The sequence below is a fragment of the Abrus precatorius genome, unplaced genomic scaffold (assembly GCF_003935025.1).
Source record: "Abrus precatorius isolate BTA unplaced genomic scaffold, Abrus_2018 Scaffold7, whole genome shotgun sequence".
NCBI classification, from domain to species: domain Eukaryota; kingdom Viridiplantae; phylum Streptophyta; class Magnoliopsida; order Fabales; family Fabaceae; genus Abrus; species Abrus precatorius.
This window is the reverse complement of record NW_020874417.1, coordinates 26,726,294-26,746,186: the sequence shown is the minus strand read 5'-3', so window position 1 is coordinate 26,746,186 and position 19,893 is coordinate 26,726,294. Positions and strand designations below refer to the sequence as shown.

At 30.1% G+C, this 19,893-nt stretch overlaps 1 protein-coding gene across 3 annotated transcripts; it reads left to right on the top strand.

Annotated features, from left to right (window-relative positions):
• The first annotated feature begins 8,868 nt into the window (after positions 1-8,868).
• On the top strand, positions 8,869-15,264 carry LOC113872125. Of its 3 annotated transcripts, XM_027509412.1 has the most exons (5): positions 8,924-11,376; positions 13,348-13,575; positions 13,755-13,933; positions 14,643-14,698; positions 14,803-15,264. In XM_027509412.1, exons 1-2 carry the CDS (start codon positions 9,110-9,112, stop codon positions 13,361-13,363), a joined length of 2,283 nt encoding a protein of 760 aa, XP_027365213.1. In that variant the 5' UTR covers positions 8,924-9,109; the 3' UTR covers positions 13,364-13,575; positions 13,755-13,933; positions 14,643-14,698; positions 14,803-15,264. The 3 variants fall into 3 exon arrangements, with proteins under 3 accessions (XP_027365214.1, XP_027365213.1, XP_027365215.1); XM_027509413.1 differs by having other exon boundaries at positions 8,869-11,376; positions 14,643-15,047; XM_027509414.1 differs by having other exon boundaries at positions 8,968-11,376; positions 14,649-15,047.
• The last annotated feature ends 4,629 nt before the right edge of the window (positions 15,265-19,893 follow it).

Genomic DNA, 19,893 nt, shown 5'->3' with positions numbered 1-19,893 from the left:
CTGTTTAAAAAGGCTTTAAGTTGTTAAACTCCATAAAGGCGTAGGTCTTATAGTATTTTTTTTTAATACAATTTTACTAATATTAAAAAAAAATTGAAAGGTTTTGATACACCTAGAGATTTAGATATCAATTTCTGTCCTAATAAAATTGTCTATCAGGATGTTATTATTAGTATAGATTTATGATAGCTATATTCAATACACAAACTTTATTTAATAACAATTAATCTATAGAATTATCTTTATTTATATAAATTTTGTCCAATACTAATTAAATTATTAATATAAATTTATACTTAATAATATGGTACATTATTCTGACAAATAATTTTAATAATATAAGAATTTGATAAACTATTATCACATCATATAGCTAGTATAATATATTTTATTATATTAATGTAGACTCATGATAATTATATTAAAGTTTAATTTTCATTAAAAACAATTTAAACTAATAGGAGCTTACTAAGCGACAAATTGTTATTAAATAGAACTTTCGTGTAGTGACTAATAGTTTACTTTTTATTAAACAAAAATTATAATCAATAGAGATTAATTTAAGACCAAAGCATTAATGTAAGATTTTTTTTATTTTTATAATAAAGTAATTTGACCATTTACCTCTTAGATGATTATTTTGTATGAATGAAAAGGCAAGATGTGGTGGTCTCATCAGAAACGACAGTGGAAAGTGAATTATTGGATATTGCTATGATCAGATTGGTATTTGTTTTGCTTTCAACGAACATTTATGGGGAATTTTAAAAGAGATAGAAACTATTTGGAAGAAGAGATACTGTAAGGCAGTGGTTGAAAGCGATTCACCAAAGCATAATCTCAGAATATACGATGAACAAGGATCATACCCTTCACAAACACCCAAGAAATTCACTTGCTTAATTGCCTAATGTGAGAATTAGGAAAAAAAATGATTTAAAAGTAAAGTTGATTAAAATTCTTGATTTACATTAGTTTCAAAATATCAAGAATCTCATGATCGGAAATTGTTACACAAATGAATGGTACCATAGAATTTAGAGGGGAAATTAAAATAATACTTTTTTTCAATTTTTTTAACAATCTTTAATATAAATTTTTTATAAAAATTTAAAATATTTTTTACTTTTTATATATTCATTTTTCATAAATATTAAAGCTTTTAAAATTTTCTAATTATTAATATAATAATAGAGTTTGAGTTTAAATAAAAATAAATTTAAAATATTATAATTCATTTTTAAAAAAACTAATATATTAATTAATTTTAAACAATTTTTTTATTTCGTGTGATTTACTTCCTTCGTTTTTCTTTGATGTTAAAAATTTTGCACAATAATTAAAAATAATTAGTATTGTAAATTCATAAAAAAATATTACTTAAATTTGTATTATACCATTCATCTATTATATACTCAGTAGCTATATTTATAAGACTATTTTAATTAAATCACACAAAACTAAAAAAATCGTTGAAAGCAGTTATTAGATTGATTTCTTAAAAAATTACAACATTTCAAGTTTACCTCCCGTCAAAGTAGAATTCTATTATTATACCACCTCTATTCTCATTTATGTAAAAAAGAATTACATAGACTAAGTAATTTAGTTATTTTGTTAAAATCAATTACTAAAATTTCTAATTTAAATTTTGCTGTTAAGTTTTCTTCTGATTATTTCATTACTCAAATAGTACAAGTACTTTAAAATTTTGGTCAAATTTAAGTAAGGTTGTGAATAAACTCTTGTAAGAAAAAATTAATATAAAAATTAATAAAATTTCTCCTATAAATTAAAAATAAATCATTTCTTCAAATTTTAAAGAAGCTAAATAGAAAAGACTTCTAAAAAAAAGTATAATTTCATTTTAGCACACATTAAGAGTTATATTCAATTCTTACATTGTTTTTAATTTATCTACAAGCTCATTCAAATTGAATTTTTGTTGATCTCATTTTTTAGTCATTAATTAGTTTAAATATCAAAATAATATATTTTTATTAAAAAATACATTCATTATATTAAAGTTATAAAAGTGTAACAATTAATTTTTTATATAAAAATTTAGTATTATTAGTTGTGACACTCAGGTTAAAATTAATATTTTTCTAATATGTTAATGACAAAAGACATAAGTAGAAAATAACAATTAAAACTGTCTACAACTTGTACATAAACAGATAAATAAGAATAATGTGAATATTGACAGCTAAGATGTCTTGAAGGTTTAACAATGAAAGACATGCACAAAAAGTAATAAATAATCTTAAAATTTTATATATAAAAAAAACTTTATATTATTTATTATTTTTATCAAGTAAATATTTTTAGTGATAATAAATACTTAAAAAACAACTAAATTTATAAAATAATGGTAAAAATATAAATAGAAAAAATTGTTAAAACACTTTAAAAAGTGTTATAAATAAAATAAAAAGAACTTTAAACTCAAAAGCAGCGAAGGTATATATAGCTCAAGGCCAAAGGTAAATTAAGGCAAACACATAATGGAAAGGGGCAAAAGGGAATAAGATTTGGAGGTTAAGGCTAATATATGGCTTACTAATGAATAATCTTAAAAATGCAGTGAGACATATCCTTGTGGCACTCCAATTATTTGGTCTAATCTAAGGGCCCCAACCAAGTTTTGAGTTTTTGTTTGAATGTTGGTTTTATAACAGATTGGCAGTAATTGAATTTGAAAATATATGCATACCCCGCCCCACCACTCTCTTCAATCAATTACATCTTCCCACACCATTTTATTCCTCTTCTTTCTACTTTCTAAGCTCCCTTTCCTGCATTCCATCTTACCCCAATTTTTCATCACTCCCTTCACTTTCCAAAGGCTGTAATAAATTTATCATATTAAGCACCAATAAATTTAATTTTTTAAAATATATATAAATTAAATTTAAAATAAATATTGCATGACACAATAAAAAAAATTAATTCATCAAAATAGCTTATTTAAGATAACTCTTAAAAGTGCTCTCTTTTAAAAATTAAGATTCATAATTTATATTTTAAAGGCACATTATAAGCAAAATATTATATTATTGAATTAATAATATTAATATATATAAACTCTAACATATTAATTAAAATTAATACTAACATTACTAATCGAGATTAGTTTGAGTGACAAGCAAATTAGTATCGCTTAAAGAAAGTCTCAAGTTCAAATTTTTTTATTATTAAATTTTTTTTAATAATACATTCATTCAGTACATCTAGTTAGTGACAGAATTTCTCAAAAAAATGTATGCAAACGACAGGAAGCTTGCACGTCGTATAGTCATTTTTATTTTATTTTTTTCACGTTGTCTTAGAATCTACTGATTGGAAAATTTGTATATAAGTATTAAATTAATAATAATATTAGATACTATATTTGTCGTGAATAAAACTTTGGAGCCAAAAAAGGATTACAAATGGTAGATTAATTTTTTACTCTAAGAAATGCTTAGATTTATACTTCCTTTACCACTTCTTTTAAAAGATAAAATAAAGATTTTAGATGAAATTTTAAATATAATAATAGAGGCATTAAAAAATTTATTCTACTTTTCAAAGTATTTAAAACAATAATAAAATTTCTAGAATCAATTATTAGAAACATTAAAAATAATAGAAAATAAAATAAAATACTGTTGAACGACATATTTATAGTAATTATTCGTATATGTTAAGTTTATTCATATTTAACACAATTACAGTGAAACAGAACTGTGCCAAACAAGTCTGGGAGCTATGGCAAAATTGATAGAAAAGCCTAATGTAATATTAATATATTATTATTATATATATATATATATATATATATTAGCTTTTTAAACTCTAATATTATTTATTTTATGATACATACAATATTAAAAAGTATCTGTTAAATAATATTAAATATTATAATTAATGTAATAATTATTATAAAAAAACTTAAAACAAATATTTTAGTTACTTAAAATAATTAAAATGTGAAAGAAAGTAGTTTCATATTGTATCCTTAATTGAAATAAAAGTTTATAATATAATATTATAGGAAAGTGGATAATTGATTTCCGTCATGTATATCATTCTCAACATTAGCTAAAACCTAAATCATATTTCAATTTTTGCAAACAAAATCTCATAATAAATTGATGTTTCGTGACATTACAAACTGTAGCAATATTAAAATAAATCTGAGAGAAAAAGAGGCTATTTTCTCATTCAGTGTTAGACACAACTAGTATGGAGTATTAATCGGCAATTTTATTTTTATTTTTACTTGGCATGGAATTTTGATAAGTTAAGTTATCGTAGAATTAAAGTCACTCTAATTATTACACTTTACATTGCAAAGCCAAATCTCCGGACCAAACTATTATTGATTGAGTGTTTGAATTATTATGTGTACCTTTCTTGGTGATAACAAATATAAGGCTAATATTTAAAAGATACATATGTGGTAACATGTATTGTGTAATCATTGACAATAATGATAATTAATCATAGCCACACATAATACATATGGGAGGGAGAGGGGTACTTACCTTTTTTGTCCCGTGGATGATGGATATTGGTTAATCTTTTTCAGCCCCCAAAAACTTCAAATATTAACTTCAATAATGTTACTTTTTCTCTTAAGACTACTAATGTCTATGTTCAACATTTAATTAATTTAACTTGAATCAAATAAGATTACTATAACGATTAAAACAAATTCAAAATTTTAACATAGCTATTTTTTATTGATTCAAATTTAAAATCTTAGAATAGTCATTTATCAAAACTTTAAAGTAATTACTTTTTTATTTTTTAATAATGAATTTATATATGCATGTTGGCTTTTGGAAGCTAGTTTAAGTTAACTTTATTCAAGGTAAACAAATTCCATTGCCGTTTTAGAATACTGGAACTAAGGTGTAAATTAAAATAAAACCACATCTCTCATCACTTTTCAATTTATAAAGTAGAATTACGTTTTTAAGTTTTAAAAAAAAATATTTTATGTAGAAAAAACAATTACATTAGTTTTCACTGTTTTAAAACAATACGTAAAACAGCAAGCAAAGAAAGTTCAATAAACGTTGTTTAAGTATTTAAAAATGTTCCCTCCAAAGAACATTTAAAAATCTCAGGACATGTCAACGTAAAACTCTTCCTTTAAACTTTCGCTTAGTTTAATCAAAATCCTAAATATAAAAATACTATTCTTTTTACAATGATGACAGAGAAGTTTGAACTTGCAATTTTATGTATGTAAATAATCTTAATCCTTAATTAGTTACTAATTAGCGAATCTTAAACAGCTTGAATTTGTCTTATACAATAACATCTTTTGTTGGGTTGCAAGTATAAACTATTTTGGTATTTTCAAAGCTCAGTTATTGAAGAAATATTCTCTCCAAAACAATGGCTTTCTTCTCACAGTCATGTATATTAATAAACATGGCCCAGAAAATCTTCAAATGTATATTCAATAAATTAAAATGCTCTTTTTGCTTTTCAGTTTGAAGTAGTCATCACTGTATATGTATATTTTGCTGATGGATTTAGACACGGTTGAGCTATGCCCCCACTTGTTCTTAATTATTTATAAAATTCTCATTCTCTATATATATTTATTTTGTAGCTAGCTACCTCTGCAAAACTATAGCATGAATAAGTACTCTATTGGCTTAAGTTTTACTCAACTAATAATTAGTAATTAATTAGTCCAAAACAAAGAAGAAAAGGTAATGTACTCAACTGAAGAAAATTAAAAAAAAAAAACATGAAAAAACACCAATCTTGGTTGCTTAATTGTCTGAGTGCATCACTGCATAATTTGCAAAACATAAGCCATTATAAGACAATAAAATAGCGTCCTTGCATTGCTCAAAAGTGATCCAATTACAACGTCTTGTTCCCAACCCCCTCTCCTTCTTTTTCTTCTCTTTTTAAAGGCGAATAAGACATTACAACTTATAATACTTGCAAAGTCTATGGTTAACAACCACATGCTTTAGGTGAGATTATGTCATCGACCCTCCTTACCACAACCAAGTATTTATATCTTTGACTTGTCATCCTAATCATACACCATCCTTCTTTTTATCTTCCTTCCCTTTTATGGGGATTATTAATAATTATCACTGAGATTATTAATAAATTTATTAACAATGTCATCTAAGATTATTAATAAAAGTATTAAAATTCTATTTATGTTTATATAAAACATTTTAATAGAGGTAGCTGTCTTTGTTCCTCATATTCCATCACGATACAATAGAGCATGCATTTGGAAAATGATGGGAAAGATAGTGTCGCAAATGGTCATAAGATAGACCTGTGTTTTCATGACTTGATATACAATATATTTATTATGTCAACACATAATCATATCGAATATTGTGTGAATATTTTAATTAGTTTTAATTGCATTTTAATAACTTTTTTTTTAAAATTTATATTACAAGTTAGAATACCATAATGTTTAGATAAATTCTAATATTTAGTGTCTATATCAATGACTCGTGTTCATTGATTCAATATTAATTTTTTTCCTGCTATTCAAAACTTTTATTTTATATTAGTTATATTTTTTTCTCTCCCATGCATTTATATATAATTAAGTATTCCCGTATAATTGAGATTAAGATAGAAAATTATTAATAATATTGTAAAATAAAAATGATAAATCAAACAAAAAAATAATTTTTTAATCGTGCAAGAATTAAATTATGTTTATAAACGTATATCAGAAGTTCATCAACATACCATTCTATAAACAAACTAAATTAGTCATATACTTATTAAATTTTAGATACATAAAGTTATATATTTTAAATGCAATATTTTTTAAAATATCAATATAAGTATATAAGCTTTGATTCAAAGCTTTAACTGTAAAAAAAAAATGAAATATGTTTATAAATATTAAAAAAATTAAAACTGCTCAGGCTTAAAGGAAAAAATAGCATCTTAATTATGAACACAAAATGATGAGTTATAAATAAAACTAAGAAGTGATTACATTTTTATTCTTAAATGCTTTTGCATTATGAGTGGGACTGTAAGAGAGAGGTTTCCATACATGATGCATCAAAACTAATTAGAAGAAACCAAAACATAATGTCTTGGGCTTAATGAAACATAAAGAAAATTAATCATTATCTTCAGGAATCGTTGATAAATATCAAAATCGACAAACTTAAAATGTCATATTCTAAATTTGTCACTCTCAAATAAGTTGAATGACATTGAAAATTGAAAATCACATTTAGCTTCTAATTGTCTTTTAAAAATGGAGATGAGCAAGAATCTCATCATTTCATCATATCAACATTGAATAAATCTTTGGAAAACAAGAGTAGACAAACTTAGGAGAATGATTGTGCCGTGCATTAGCTAGTAATCCCTCTGTTACACAAACTTGTTATGAGAAGGATATTCGGTTTTAAAGAAAAAGAAACAGTGTGAAAAATATTGCATTATTCACATACATTTTACTCAGGTTACTAATTACTTTCAGAATTACACTAGTCATAAAAATTTCCATAGTGAGAAATTTAAATATTTTATTATAGACCATATGTTCAATCTTCTATATAATATCATCCGAGAGAAAGAAGGAAATGGTTCATAACATTTAACTTCAAAAAGTATAATTATTTCTTTATTTTAATTATAGAAAGAAAATTAGGTTGGAAATAAGTTCGTCAGCTTCTCTCGTATATAAGTTTGATCTAAATTTGTATATATTAGATACCTCACTTATGGGTAGTAATAAGTTTTTCATCTAAATTTTGTCTTGCATGTTTTTTTTTATGTAATATTCTAGTTTAATTTGACATATTATGTTTCCTTTTTCTTTTTTTTTTTGTATGAAGTTTTATTAATATAAATTATTATCATCAAAAGAAAATATTTAAATTACATAAAAATGACAATTGTAACATTTTATTATGACTAAGTTTTAGATCCCGATTGATATTCGGTTTATAATGTATCTGGAAATTTCTATTAAAAGATATGATATCCACTTAATTTCTCGCAAGAGATTAATCTTATATTATTGTTTCTATAATATCTTTGGTTCAATAAAATGATTTAACCAAAATATTGTATAGAGATTTATAATTTTGAAGATATTGATGATATCGTATTTGAGTAAATATTTCTGATTTTTGAGTGCGAATATTACCACTCTTAAATATTTATTATTATGTTTCAAATTAGTTTTTGTTTAAAATATCATCTTCTCTCTCATGATGATATCAATATTAAATACATATAGTAACAATAAACATATAGAAGTGACAAGAAGCACTCTCCTCAATTTTTAGTCCATCATCCCTTAATGAAGTGTTCATTAATGAAAGTGAACATGTTGCCCAAAATCTTGTTTGTGTGATTAGAAGTAAAGTTAAAATATGTTTAAAATTTGTAAATTGTTAATAAATTTAAAAATAATATATTATTTATTTAATGATAATATAATGTAAATATAATCTCTTATCAAGTTATGTGATATGACTTAAAAATAATTATTAGCGCAATACAATTAGATATAAGATATGTTCAATATTAAGTGATGTTAGTAGATTGAAACGAGTTGAGTGAATTAAATTACCATAAATGAATTGAAAATATAAAAGTGAAACTCCTCTGAATATGTATATGTATGTATATGCAGCACTCGATTGTTATCTTGTTCCGTGTGTAAACCTCTTCTCGAGAAGTGAAAAGTATATAAATGGAAAGCAAGAGAGGAAATTACAGTGTTGGTTTTACCTAATTGAAGACGAGAAAGAAAAAACACAAGTTAAAGGCATGCATGGGCATGTTTGTTGGTAAAAAATACAAATTCTGTTGACTCACCACACTCATCACTTTCTACTCTCCACCAAACACAATAACAAAAAACCTTCTTCCCTCTTCCCCTCCTTTTCTTTTCTCCATTCCATATTTCCATTCCATTCCATGCCATGCCATGCATCTCTCTCTCTCTAAACAAATTCTAAGTAAACACTCGTTCGTTCTCGCCTTTCACTCACACAATTCTTCAAACACCTTATAATAAAAATAATAGCATCGTTCTCTGCATGGAACACCGGCGAAAATTATCACGGCGTTAACAACCCCAATGGCTTCCACCAACTCCACCTCCACCGAACCCGACCCACTCACCCCTTCCCTCCTCGATGACGTCGCCGTTAGAGCCGTTAACAAGCGTTACGAGGGTCTTCTGACGGTGCGGACGCGAGCCATAAAGGGAAAAGGCGCGTGGTACTGGGCCCACCTCGAACCCATTCTGGTTCGCAACGCCGATTCAGGCGCGCCCAAGTCCGTGAAGCTCAAGTGCTCCCTCTGCGACTCCCTCTTCTCCGCCTCCAACCCTTCTCGAACCGCTTCCGAACACCTGAAGCGAGGAACATGCCCCAATTTCAGCCATTCGTCGTTGCCGTCGCCGTCGCCGATTTCCACCGTGCTTTCCGATTCCAAACACAGGAAGAGAAGCTCCCCTAATCAAATTCAAAACCACTCCTTGGCTATGGTTGAACAGCTGGGTTACTCTCAGGTGGTGCAGGTTCAGGAGCAGTTGAACCATCAGAGTCAACAGCATTTGGTCTTGTCTGGCGGCAAAGATGATTTGTGTGCTTTGGCTGTGTTTGAAGACAGTGTGAAGAAGCTCAAGAGTCCTAAGAATTTGTCACCTGTTGCTGTTCCTTCTTTGACCAAGGATCAGGTTGACTCCGCCCTTGAATTGCTTGCAGATTGGTTCTTTGAGTCTTGTGGCTCTGTGCCTCTCTCCACTCTTCAACACCCTAAATTTCAAGCCTTTCTTGCCCAGCTCGGTTTGCCATCATCTTTGTTGGGACGTGAGATATCGGGTTCTAGGCTTGAGGATAGGTTCAAGGTGGCCAAGGCTGAGTCTGAAGATAGAATAAGGGATGCAATGTTTTTTCAAGTGGGGTGTGAGGGTTGGAAGAGCAAGGAGTGGTGTTGTGGAGGAGGGGATGGTTTGGTGAAGTTTACTGTGAATCTTCCGAATGGGACTAGTGTGTTCCAGAAGGTGGTGTTCACTGGTGGGGGAGTGGTGTCTTCCAAGTATGCAGAGGAGGTTTTGTGGGAGACTGTGAATGGTGTTTGTGGGAGTGGTGTTGTGCAGAGGTGTGTTGGAATTGTTGCAGACAAGTTTAAGACCAAAGCGTTGAGGAACTTGGAGGTTCAGAACCATTGGATGGTGAATGTTTCTTGTCAGCTTCAGGGATTCATTGGTTTGATCAAGGATTTTAGCAGCGGCCTCCCACTTTTCAGGGTTGTCACTGAGAATTGTCTTAAGGTTGCTAATTTTATAAACACTGAGTCTCAGGTTAGGAGTAGCTTTCTCAGATACCGGATGCAGGAGCTGGAGTGTGCCGGGTTGGTTCGAGTTCCCTCGCCCAAATGTGATGTGTTGAAGAACTTTGCATCTGTGTTCCCAATGCTGGAGGACATCCTGAGCTGTTCTAGAGTAATCCAAATGGTGATGTTGGAGGACACGTTTAAGGTGGCGTGCATGGAGGATCCACTGGCCAGAGAAGTTGCCGGGATCATTCAGAGTGATGCGTTTTGGAATGAACTGGAGGCAGTTTATTCACTGGTGAAGCTTATCAGAGGAGTAGTTCAGGATATTGAGGCTGAGAGGCCATTGATTGGTCGATGCCTGCCACTTTGGGAGGAGGTTAGAACCAAAGTGAGGGAATGGTGTGCCAAGTACAGTGTTGTGGAAGAACCTGTGGAGGAAATACTTGAAAAACGATTCAGGAAAAACTATCACCCTGCATGGTCAGCTGCATTTATACTTGATCCACTTTATTTGATTAAAGACACTAGTGGAAAGTACCTTCCTCCATTTAAGTGCTTGACCCGTGAACAAGAGAAAGATGTAGATAAATTATTGACGAGGCTAGCTTCCCGAGAAGAAGCTCATGTTGTGTTGATGGAGCTAATGAAATGGAGAGCAGAAGGGCTTGATCCGCTTTATGCACAGGCTGTACAGATGAAACAACGAGACCCGATTACGGGGAAGATGAAGGTTGCAAATCCACTGAGCAGTAGACTTGTTTGGGAAACTTGCCTGAGTGAGTTTAAATCCCTGGGGAAGCTTGCAGTGAGGCTCATTTTTCTGCATGCAACTTCATGTGGATTTAAGAGTAGTAGCTCTTTCATGAGGAAGATTTCTGCACATAAGCACTCAAGAATTTCCTTGGAAAGAGCTCAGAAAATGGTATATATTGCAGCTCATGCCAAGCTTGAAAGACGAGACTTTTCCAATGAGGAAGAAAAGGAAGCAGAACTGCTTGCCATGGCAGGTAGTGATGATGGCAATGGCATGCTGGTTGAGGTCTTTGCTGATGCACCCCTATTGTAATGTGCTTCTTTTCTACTCCTATAGAATTTGTAATTTTAGGATTTATCAGATTTTTTTTTCCAGAACTGTTCTATTATTCCCTTATTCCTAGTGAAAAATATTTTGTGACTTGTGATTGAAACAAAAGGATATTGGAAGAGACTTAAAAAGCGTGTCATGACTGTTATATCATCTTTGATTCAAATGAATCATTAGTATTTTTTCCTGCCATTTTTTGGATTTCGTAGGTTTGTTGAGGAGGAACCATTGTTCATTTATTAGCAAAACAACAATTCAGGAAGAGGGCCAGAAAAATACCATAAAACGTCTGCTTTAATAATTTGTAACAAGAATTGTTTTGAGCCTTATTCTAGAATTAATTTTACAATTTATGATATCTTAAAAGGCTGAGCTTCATTAGATCTTGCGAATGAATATATGAAATTGGTCATAGTGAACTACGTCATGTTTAGTCTCTACCTCGTCTGTGAAAATTGAAGTTCTAATTGTCTGAAATGCTCAATACTAAGACCTGAATTTAATCCAGTTCCACAAAATGCCCATGGTATCGGTTGAATTACTATCCCAGTCTCAGTTTCAGAAAAACCGTAAACATCTTTCTGAATTGATTATTATCGTTAAATTTCTGTGGACCATTTTTTAGCTGTTGAACCTGATACGATGTTGACACCAAGCACTGAAGCAAGATATTCAGAAATTTAAAGCTAACTGAATTGATGGTCAATATGAAAAATTATAATGACAGGAGGAAATATTGTGGCTGGAGCAATTTCCTTTTTTTACGTTGAAAGACCGTTTTTCTTTGGAGGGAACTATTAACTTCATGTCTTCACATGAAAGTGGAAAAAGCATCCTACAACAGTCAATGACTTTGGTATATGCATCTCATTGATACTTCATGTCTTGATATGACATAACACCGTGCATAATCTAGATTCTGCTTGTCATGATCAGTTGTTTGAGTAGAACAAGATGAAATATCTCACTGTTTGACCAGCTGACCTCCATCCCATCCAAAGACCATAGTGTTCAAGTGTAGTTCCAAACTCAGTTGACCAAGAACAAAAGGTTCACCTGCTTCGAGCAAACTGCTTGATTTAGGGGCTTGAGGTGCACATAGGTTCTTTACCAAAATGGAGTTTTCTTGTTTCTCAAGTTCTATAGACGAACTTGTTGGACTTATCCCAAATGTTTTGCTAGACAAAGAAGGGCATATATTAGCAATTATTCATATATTGTTCTAATAACAAATAATTAAATTCTTAATATCAGATGAAACACTTCTTATTCATCTAATCAGTTGTCTTTTTTAGCCGTAAGTTACTGATAATTTCACCAGTCAACAGATATTAAGAACAATCATGCTATTGCAAACCAGTGAATCAGTAACTAAGCAGAAATCCACTTTCAAGAAATATTCGACTTTCAAGTTTTGAGTGCAATAATTTCTGAACAATATTTGCCATTCCCTCAGTTTCCCTCTTTCTGAGAAGACTATCGATGCATGTGATTGCCGTCCCTTTTATGAAGTGGAAACTTATTGGCAGGCCAATTTTTTGCCTCACATTTTATATTGATTCCAGTTTTGGATTATTTTGTTTCCAACAGTTCACCACATTCACACAGTACCATCCCCCACTAATATCTTTTTTACTCCTAAAAGGAAAAACGCAGCAGCAGATATATCTGTTGGAATACTTCTAATAAATTTTCTTCATTACGAGAGATTATTTGATTCTGTTATCTTATAATTTGAAAGATAAAATGGGAACACTGATTATCAAGAAATTTTTAATGAAATGCTCTGAAGACCAAAATCTATTGAGAAATCTGCTAAAATTTATAATATTTTGGTTTACACATGACATTACATGCTGTGGTTGGATAAAATTTTGATGTAGAAGGAAACTACAAAATGACACAAAAGTAGAAGGCTCCCATAAATTGAATGTTACTTTTTGCTGCAGAGTTGGAATTGCTTGAAGCAGTTGGGTGGGTGGCAAACCGGACTTGGTCATGACGTGGGTCAACCTCGGAAGAACATGAGAAAGAATCTTTGTTGCTGAAGAAGCACTTCTTATAGATAATCCGGCATATCTACTGGAGTGTTTGTTTCTGACAAATGGTTAGGCCCACCACGGAGGAAGTGGCTGTCCATGTCACTGCTTTGGTTGTCATGGTCAAAGAAAAGTGAGGTATGAGTGGCCTTCCTTTACATCAATCCACTCTCTGTTTCTGTGCGTGTGTTTATTATTGTTTTTGGCTTAGCTAATGTCCCACAACCTTTGTTTTCAAAAACCATTAATTTTTGTGATAATATACTTTTTTAATGGGGCCTGATGTAAACTGTTTATCTTAACGTTGAAAATTGTAGGTTTGCAAATGAACCGTTTGGCTTGCATGATTGCTAAAAAGTCTTGGAGAAAGTTGAAGCAAGGAGTGTAGAAAAAGAAAAACAAAGGGAAAGCAAGGAGGCCTGTCGGCATAAGGAGATGCATAATATGGGCGAGGGATAACATTGCAAATATGCTACATCATAAAGCTTTTTTGCATGTATGTTCACGGTATTATTCATGTTTTAAACCATGAACAGTAAGCTGGTAGTTCTATACTTGTGGAAGAATGACACTCTCATATCATTTTTACACTCTTCTTGTCATAGTCATATCAAATGCATATGACACCCTTTTTGACGTCATACTTTTGCAAACATCAGAAATTGATGTTAGCAAATTCTGACATATGACACATACTATCAATTTATTGCATGCATTCTCCACTCTCTTAGTCAATAATTAAATAAACTCTTTACAATAAGGTGGTGGAAATGGAACTACGTTTGCCTCTCCATTCGTGCACATAGATAGGTTCAGAAATATCGTGTGCATGTAACATTTAAATCCACAAAATAAAGAATTTGGCTGTTGATAACTTCGATAACACCACGGCAATCTATGATCTATCCCCTAAGGTTTTAGATTGTTTCTTAAAGTTTAATATAAAAAAAGCCCATGTGTATTTGCACTGTCACGGGTAGTTTATTAGATATGCTAGTGCATCTTAGAATTTCTCCTTTTAAGTTTCTCCATTCACATCAAAGCCAGAAATAATGGAAGTTACTGCGCCTCCTTAAATGACTAGCAAAGAGTCAAGCAAAGATGTGAATGAAAAAGTTACATGGGCTATCAGAACTCATTAGTAGAGTAGAATGCTGTATTGGTGATTTGATAATTGATTTAACTTTGTAATCAATTTCGTGTAGTGACAGTGGATCATGTCGGCAAGGCGAAGCAATTCTGACTTCCTACCAACTCAAAGGTATTTTTGTGTTTTTATTTTTATTTTTGGTGAGTTCTTAATATTCCTTTCCTTGTGTGCTGTATGGTATACTTCATTTATCGTCCAGTCTGGTCCTTGTATAGGAGAGCAGAATGTGATGATTGGCACAGGGACAATGCCTTACAAGAGTCTTCATAGTTTCATGTTCCCTCATGATTAATCATCCTTTCAGTGTCGCTTTTCTTCTTCCTACTTAACATAATCGTTGTTTCAAAAATGGGTATGGTGCTAAGTGGGCCATACTTGACCAAAATTTAAATCTTGATTAAGGAAATTGATGGTAGTGTTTCCTAATCGCCAGAGCACTCCTTGTAGGAATACCTTGGTTTGAAAAAAAAAAAAAGAAATGAAGATACATGTAAGAATAGATAATTCCAGTGGCATGCTGTATCTGTAATATTTTGACACCTAAACATTTTTTTCTTTCATTATTCATTAAAAAAAGGAAGAAAGAGCTTTTTCATTACCATGTTTCTATGGTCATAGAACTAATCAGCAAAAAATTTCAGTAATCATGGGAAAAATTAGAAATACACACAACAGATTCAGAAAAATAGTGCTGTATTTCTTCGGTTTTGACGATTCAATATTTCATTTTCATTCCTACTCTGCAGTCGCTGTTCTGGAGATGCAAAAGTTAATTAATCTTAAAGTGTACATCTTAATATTAAAAGAATTTTTTTGGGGCTGATTTTAAATACAGTTGTTACTCCCTATTTGTCTTTTTTTAAAGCGAGTTGGTTAATATGATGACAATGATTGCATTTAAGTCAAATTCCTCTCCTATAAAATTGCAGACAGTAGTTTTTTGCTTGTCTATCAACCAGCCCTAGGCTCCCACAATGTAGAGGGAAACAAAATGCTTGAATTTTGAAATTGAATTCAAGACTACATATTTAAGCAATCTAAAAATTCTTTTATCTCAAACCAACACATATCGATCAAGTTACTGTCATTATCTTTCCTTTGAAGATTTTAAAATAGGAAAATGTTTATTTGACATTATTTTGGTTTTCATCCTTGTTTATATTTGTACTGCAATAGGCTAAAAAGTGAAAAACTTTAAAAAAAAAAAAAAAAAAAGGTTGAGATGTAGGTACAACTTTTCAAAAAATGAAAGACAAAACTTACGTGCAGTTATTTAGGTATTGTTGGTGTCTTTCGTTAATTAATTTTAGAGTTTTACTTCAATAATATGCAACAAAATTAAACGTAAATATTTTATTAAAATATAATTCTAATTTTAATTATTAAACAACACAATCAACATTTAAGTTCTCTCTAAAAATTGTATATATATATGAAATGTAATAAAAATTGATGTAAAAAATTGCATCTCTTTAAAATATAACTTACCCTATACTTGTCATTGACTTAGATATTTTCATACACTCCATTATACTACTATTACTTGAATGTTTCCTTTCAATGCTTTACTTTTGTTTGTACATTGATAAAACAAATTTCGGCACTATTGCGGTGAGAAAACAATTAACAAACAAGTACACCGTTTGCAAAGCTCTTCTCTGATAACAATCTCTCTCTCTCTCGCTCTCTCTCTCTCTCTCTATATATATATATATACACATATATTAAATCCAATAATAATGCCGCAAATATAGCATTCAAATGCTTAATTATTTGGACACGACATGTGTTTTTAAATCGGAAAACAAAGAAGTTGCCTTTAGTTTATTCTTTTGTTGTTTTGATCTTAACTACTTCAAGTAGGTTGAGTTTGTTTTAAGGAAAGTTGCTTCTTTTTTTGGGTTGGAGTAGAAAGTACCCGCTTAACATATTTTCTTGTGTTTGGTACAACCATATATTCTATAATCAACTTGTTCCAATTCATTTAATGCGAGGAAATGCTTATACTAAAATTTATTGGAAAATGTATCATTTTATAAAATTATTGGAGAAATATTTTTTGAAAATATCCTAAATAATATTTTCAAATAATTTTTTTTACTAAAAATAGGGATATTAGGTCACTGGACTGAAGCATCCCTATGTAATTTGGGATTTTTACCTGATCTATCTATATTTAGTTTAGATTAATTTTTGTGTTTTTTCTTAATCATTAAAGAACTCCTTCAAAAGAATAGTGTGAATAAATAAAAACGAATAAGATATTCTCTTAAAATGCGATCCTATTATTTCTTCTCTTATTTTATTAAAAACATTAAGTAAAACATAAATATATTTAACATCTTGAAAACAGAAGAAGTTTTAATCTTTTTTTACAAGAGTAAAAAGATGTTATAGAAAAATTTATAATTATTCAATGAAAAGATAGGGGATAGTCTAACAAATAATACAGTTAAATTATGTCTAAATGTTAATTACAGATGAACAACTGTTGATATCGCAAGACTTCAATATAGTCTTGAGTTCGTTTTCGTTTTCTGTGAGCAGTCCTTCATTAGTATTTAAAAGTTTTATTATAATTACAAAAAAAAAATTGAGGGAAAAATACAAAATAGATATGAATTTAACTGAATATTATAATATTATTAAATTATATGCTATCATAATAATAAATTAATTTCGATTCTGATTCCAACTATCTAAAAGGTGAACCCTTTTCAATCTAAATTCATTAGTTAACATAAGGATCCAGACCCCCTTTTTGACAAAAAGATTGATTATCTCTGGCGTTTGGGATTGCCAAATACTTCACAGGGAAAGAAGTGCCACGATTATGAGGCTCATATTAAATTTAAATCGAGGATTTTTCAATTATATGGCATTTGTTTATGGTGTGACTATCTGGTTTCAAAGAGATGATAAAGTATCAATTCCGAATAGTGTGGAACAATGACATATGATATCATACTAAGGCTTAGTGTGGAGGTATCTATTTTCCATTTAATTGCTGACATATTATGATAATATCTTATTAGTATTACTCAAAACATCGTTCATTATAAATAACTCAGTTATTAATTCCTCTTCTCTAACCCTCCATTTTTGTCTGGCTTAAGCAAATGGTCCTACTGAATAGACATTTCATATAATAACAAATAAAGAAATACTAGCTTGTCAAATTAGACATTAACTGCAATTGTTATTTTACAGCTTACACTTGTTAGGAGACTTACTTTAAGTACAAGGCATTATGTGCCATTTCTATCACATGGTATGTTACTTTTGCAGTTCTCACTTAATTCCTGACCCTACAAACATTGCCAAGACAAAATTCTCTCTGCATGAGATTTCTTTCTTTTCTCATCCTGTCTTCTCTGATTCTCCCACCAATCTATGGCATAATTGGCTCTTGTGTAAGTGGTCCCAATTTAATTAGAAAAGAAATAGAAGAAATAATTGTGATCCTATACTATTATTAGTTTATTACACAGACCCTCAAATTTTACTTTGGTTATATGAGAGGATGGGCCCTAGCATTAGACAATAGACAGAGTAATACATAAAGGGGAATGAGTGAGGTGAGGGGTAACAATTTAAGAGTGCACATATGATATTACCAATCAGTAAGGCTTTTAATACTCAATTGGATTAGGCTACTTTGGGAAAGTGACCAACAAATAATCATTCGAACTTGAAAGGTAACCATACCCTCTATCTGAAAGTAATAGATGGTGATCTTGTGACATTTCATTCAAAGATAATGCAGTTTTCAAAAATAATTTTCCATTTTGGTAAACAATTCAAAAGGGTTCAAGTGCAAAGAAAAATCCGTTTAGCATAAAAAGATAAACAACAATTATTTAGAAGGAAAAACCAGTGTTAATAATTGATTTTTGTCGTTTTTACTAGTTAGAACTTAACTCTCGGAAGAAAGAATAATGTAGTCATCAAATAAATATCCGCCATACCTTACCCATAATATTGCTTATCGCGTGTGATGATTACGAAGCTTTATGTTACTTATCTTCCTCAATGTCTTTCATTGCATTCCTCTGTTACTATAATTATTGTTTTACATCCCAGACATACTTCAAGTGACCAACCAAACATACATCAACTTGATCAACTCAAAAGATCTAAATTCAACTAACCATATCCTTAGATGCTTAGTTTTATTGGGTTCATCATAGCTTGGAGTCTTTTCCGATTTCAATGCTCGTCGTTTTGTCAAGTCCACATTACATTAACCTATTTGTACTCATGAAAACATGTGTAGACACTTTCTATTTATTTTCAAAATTTATTCTAACTTCTTTTAAAATGTTGCAGTAGATTCCAAGATACTACGTAATTGATCAATCTTGTTGCTTACTTCAGATTAATTTTTCTATTATAATAACAACTCTAATATCATTCGCCAACCTATGAAAAACGCCAAGAATAAATACAATCTATTTGAACCTAAAAACTTGAATTGAGATTAAGAAAACCAAATTATAACAAGTTCAAACTGAGAAATATCTAAAAATTTGGATCAACATTGTGAGAAGAGGATAAATAAGAGAAAAAAAGAGATGAAAGATCAAAGCTAAGATGATTAGTGATGAAAAGCCCGTGCTTTGACATGATTTAAGCCCTATTTAAGATGATAATGTTTTCATCATGTTCCTGCTAAAAATTGATATAAAAGTTTCAAATTTTGGTGTTTATTTTCCAAACAATCAAATTAGATAGGTTCTGATACTATAATAGGAAAAATCTACTCCTAAAAGTTAGGTAATAGAAAGATAATTGTTCAAGTTTTATGAGAAGTATTTTGATCATAATCTTTGCTGACCTGAAACATTTTAACAACATGATCACGTGCATTCAAAAGTGAACAATGCTGATATAATCTCAATGTTGTTACATTGAGAATTTGGTATACTCACACACACTAGTCAGAATGTGTACTCGTTTGAATATGATGTGTCTTTTCTTTGTTCTAATGTGGTCATATTGGTGTGGTCACATTGGCTTTTAGGGATGGTTAATTATGCTTGCACTCCTATAATCGATTAACTTAATTTTTTCTTGACTCGTTTCATTTAGATGTTCCCTATGTCAATCAATCCATCGAATTTCAATGTTATAGAGCTAAAAATTGATGAAACTCAAGCTAATCCAGATGATGATGAATATTATACAATAGCACTAATGATTCCTCTAATTATCATGAGAAATATATGGATTTATGCTCTAATTGCTTTTTAAATTCACCTATGAAGTAGATTTGTCACCTATTAAACCATTTTTTAAATAAAAGT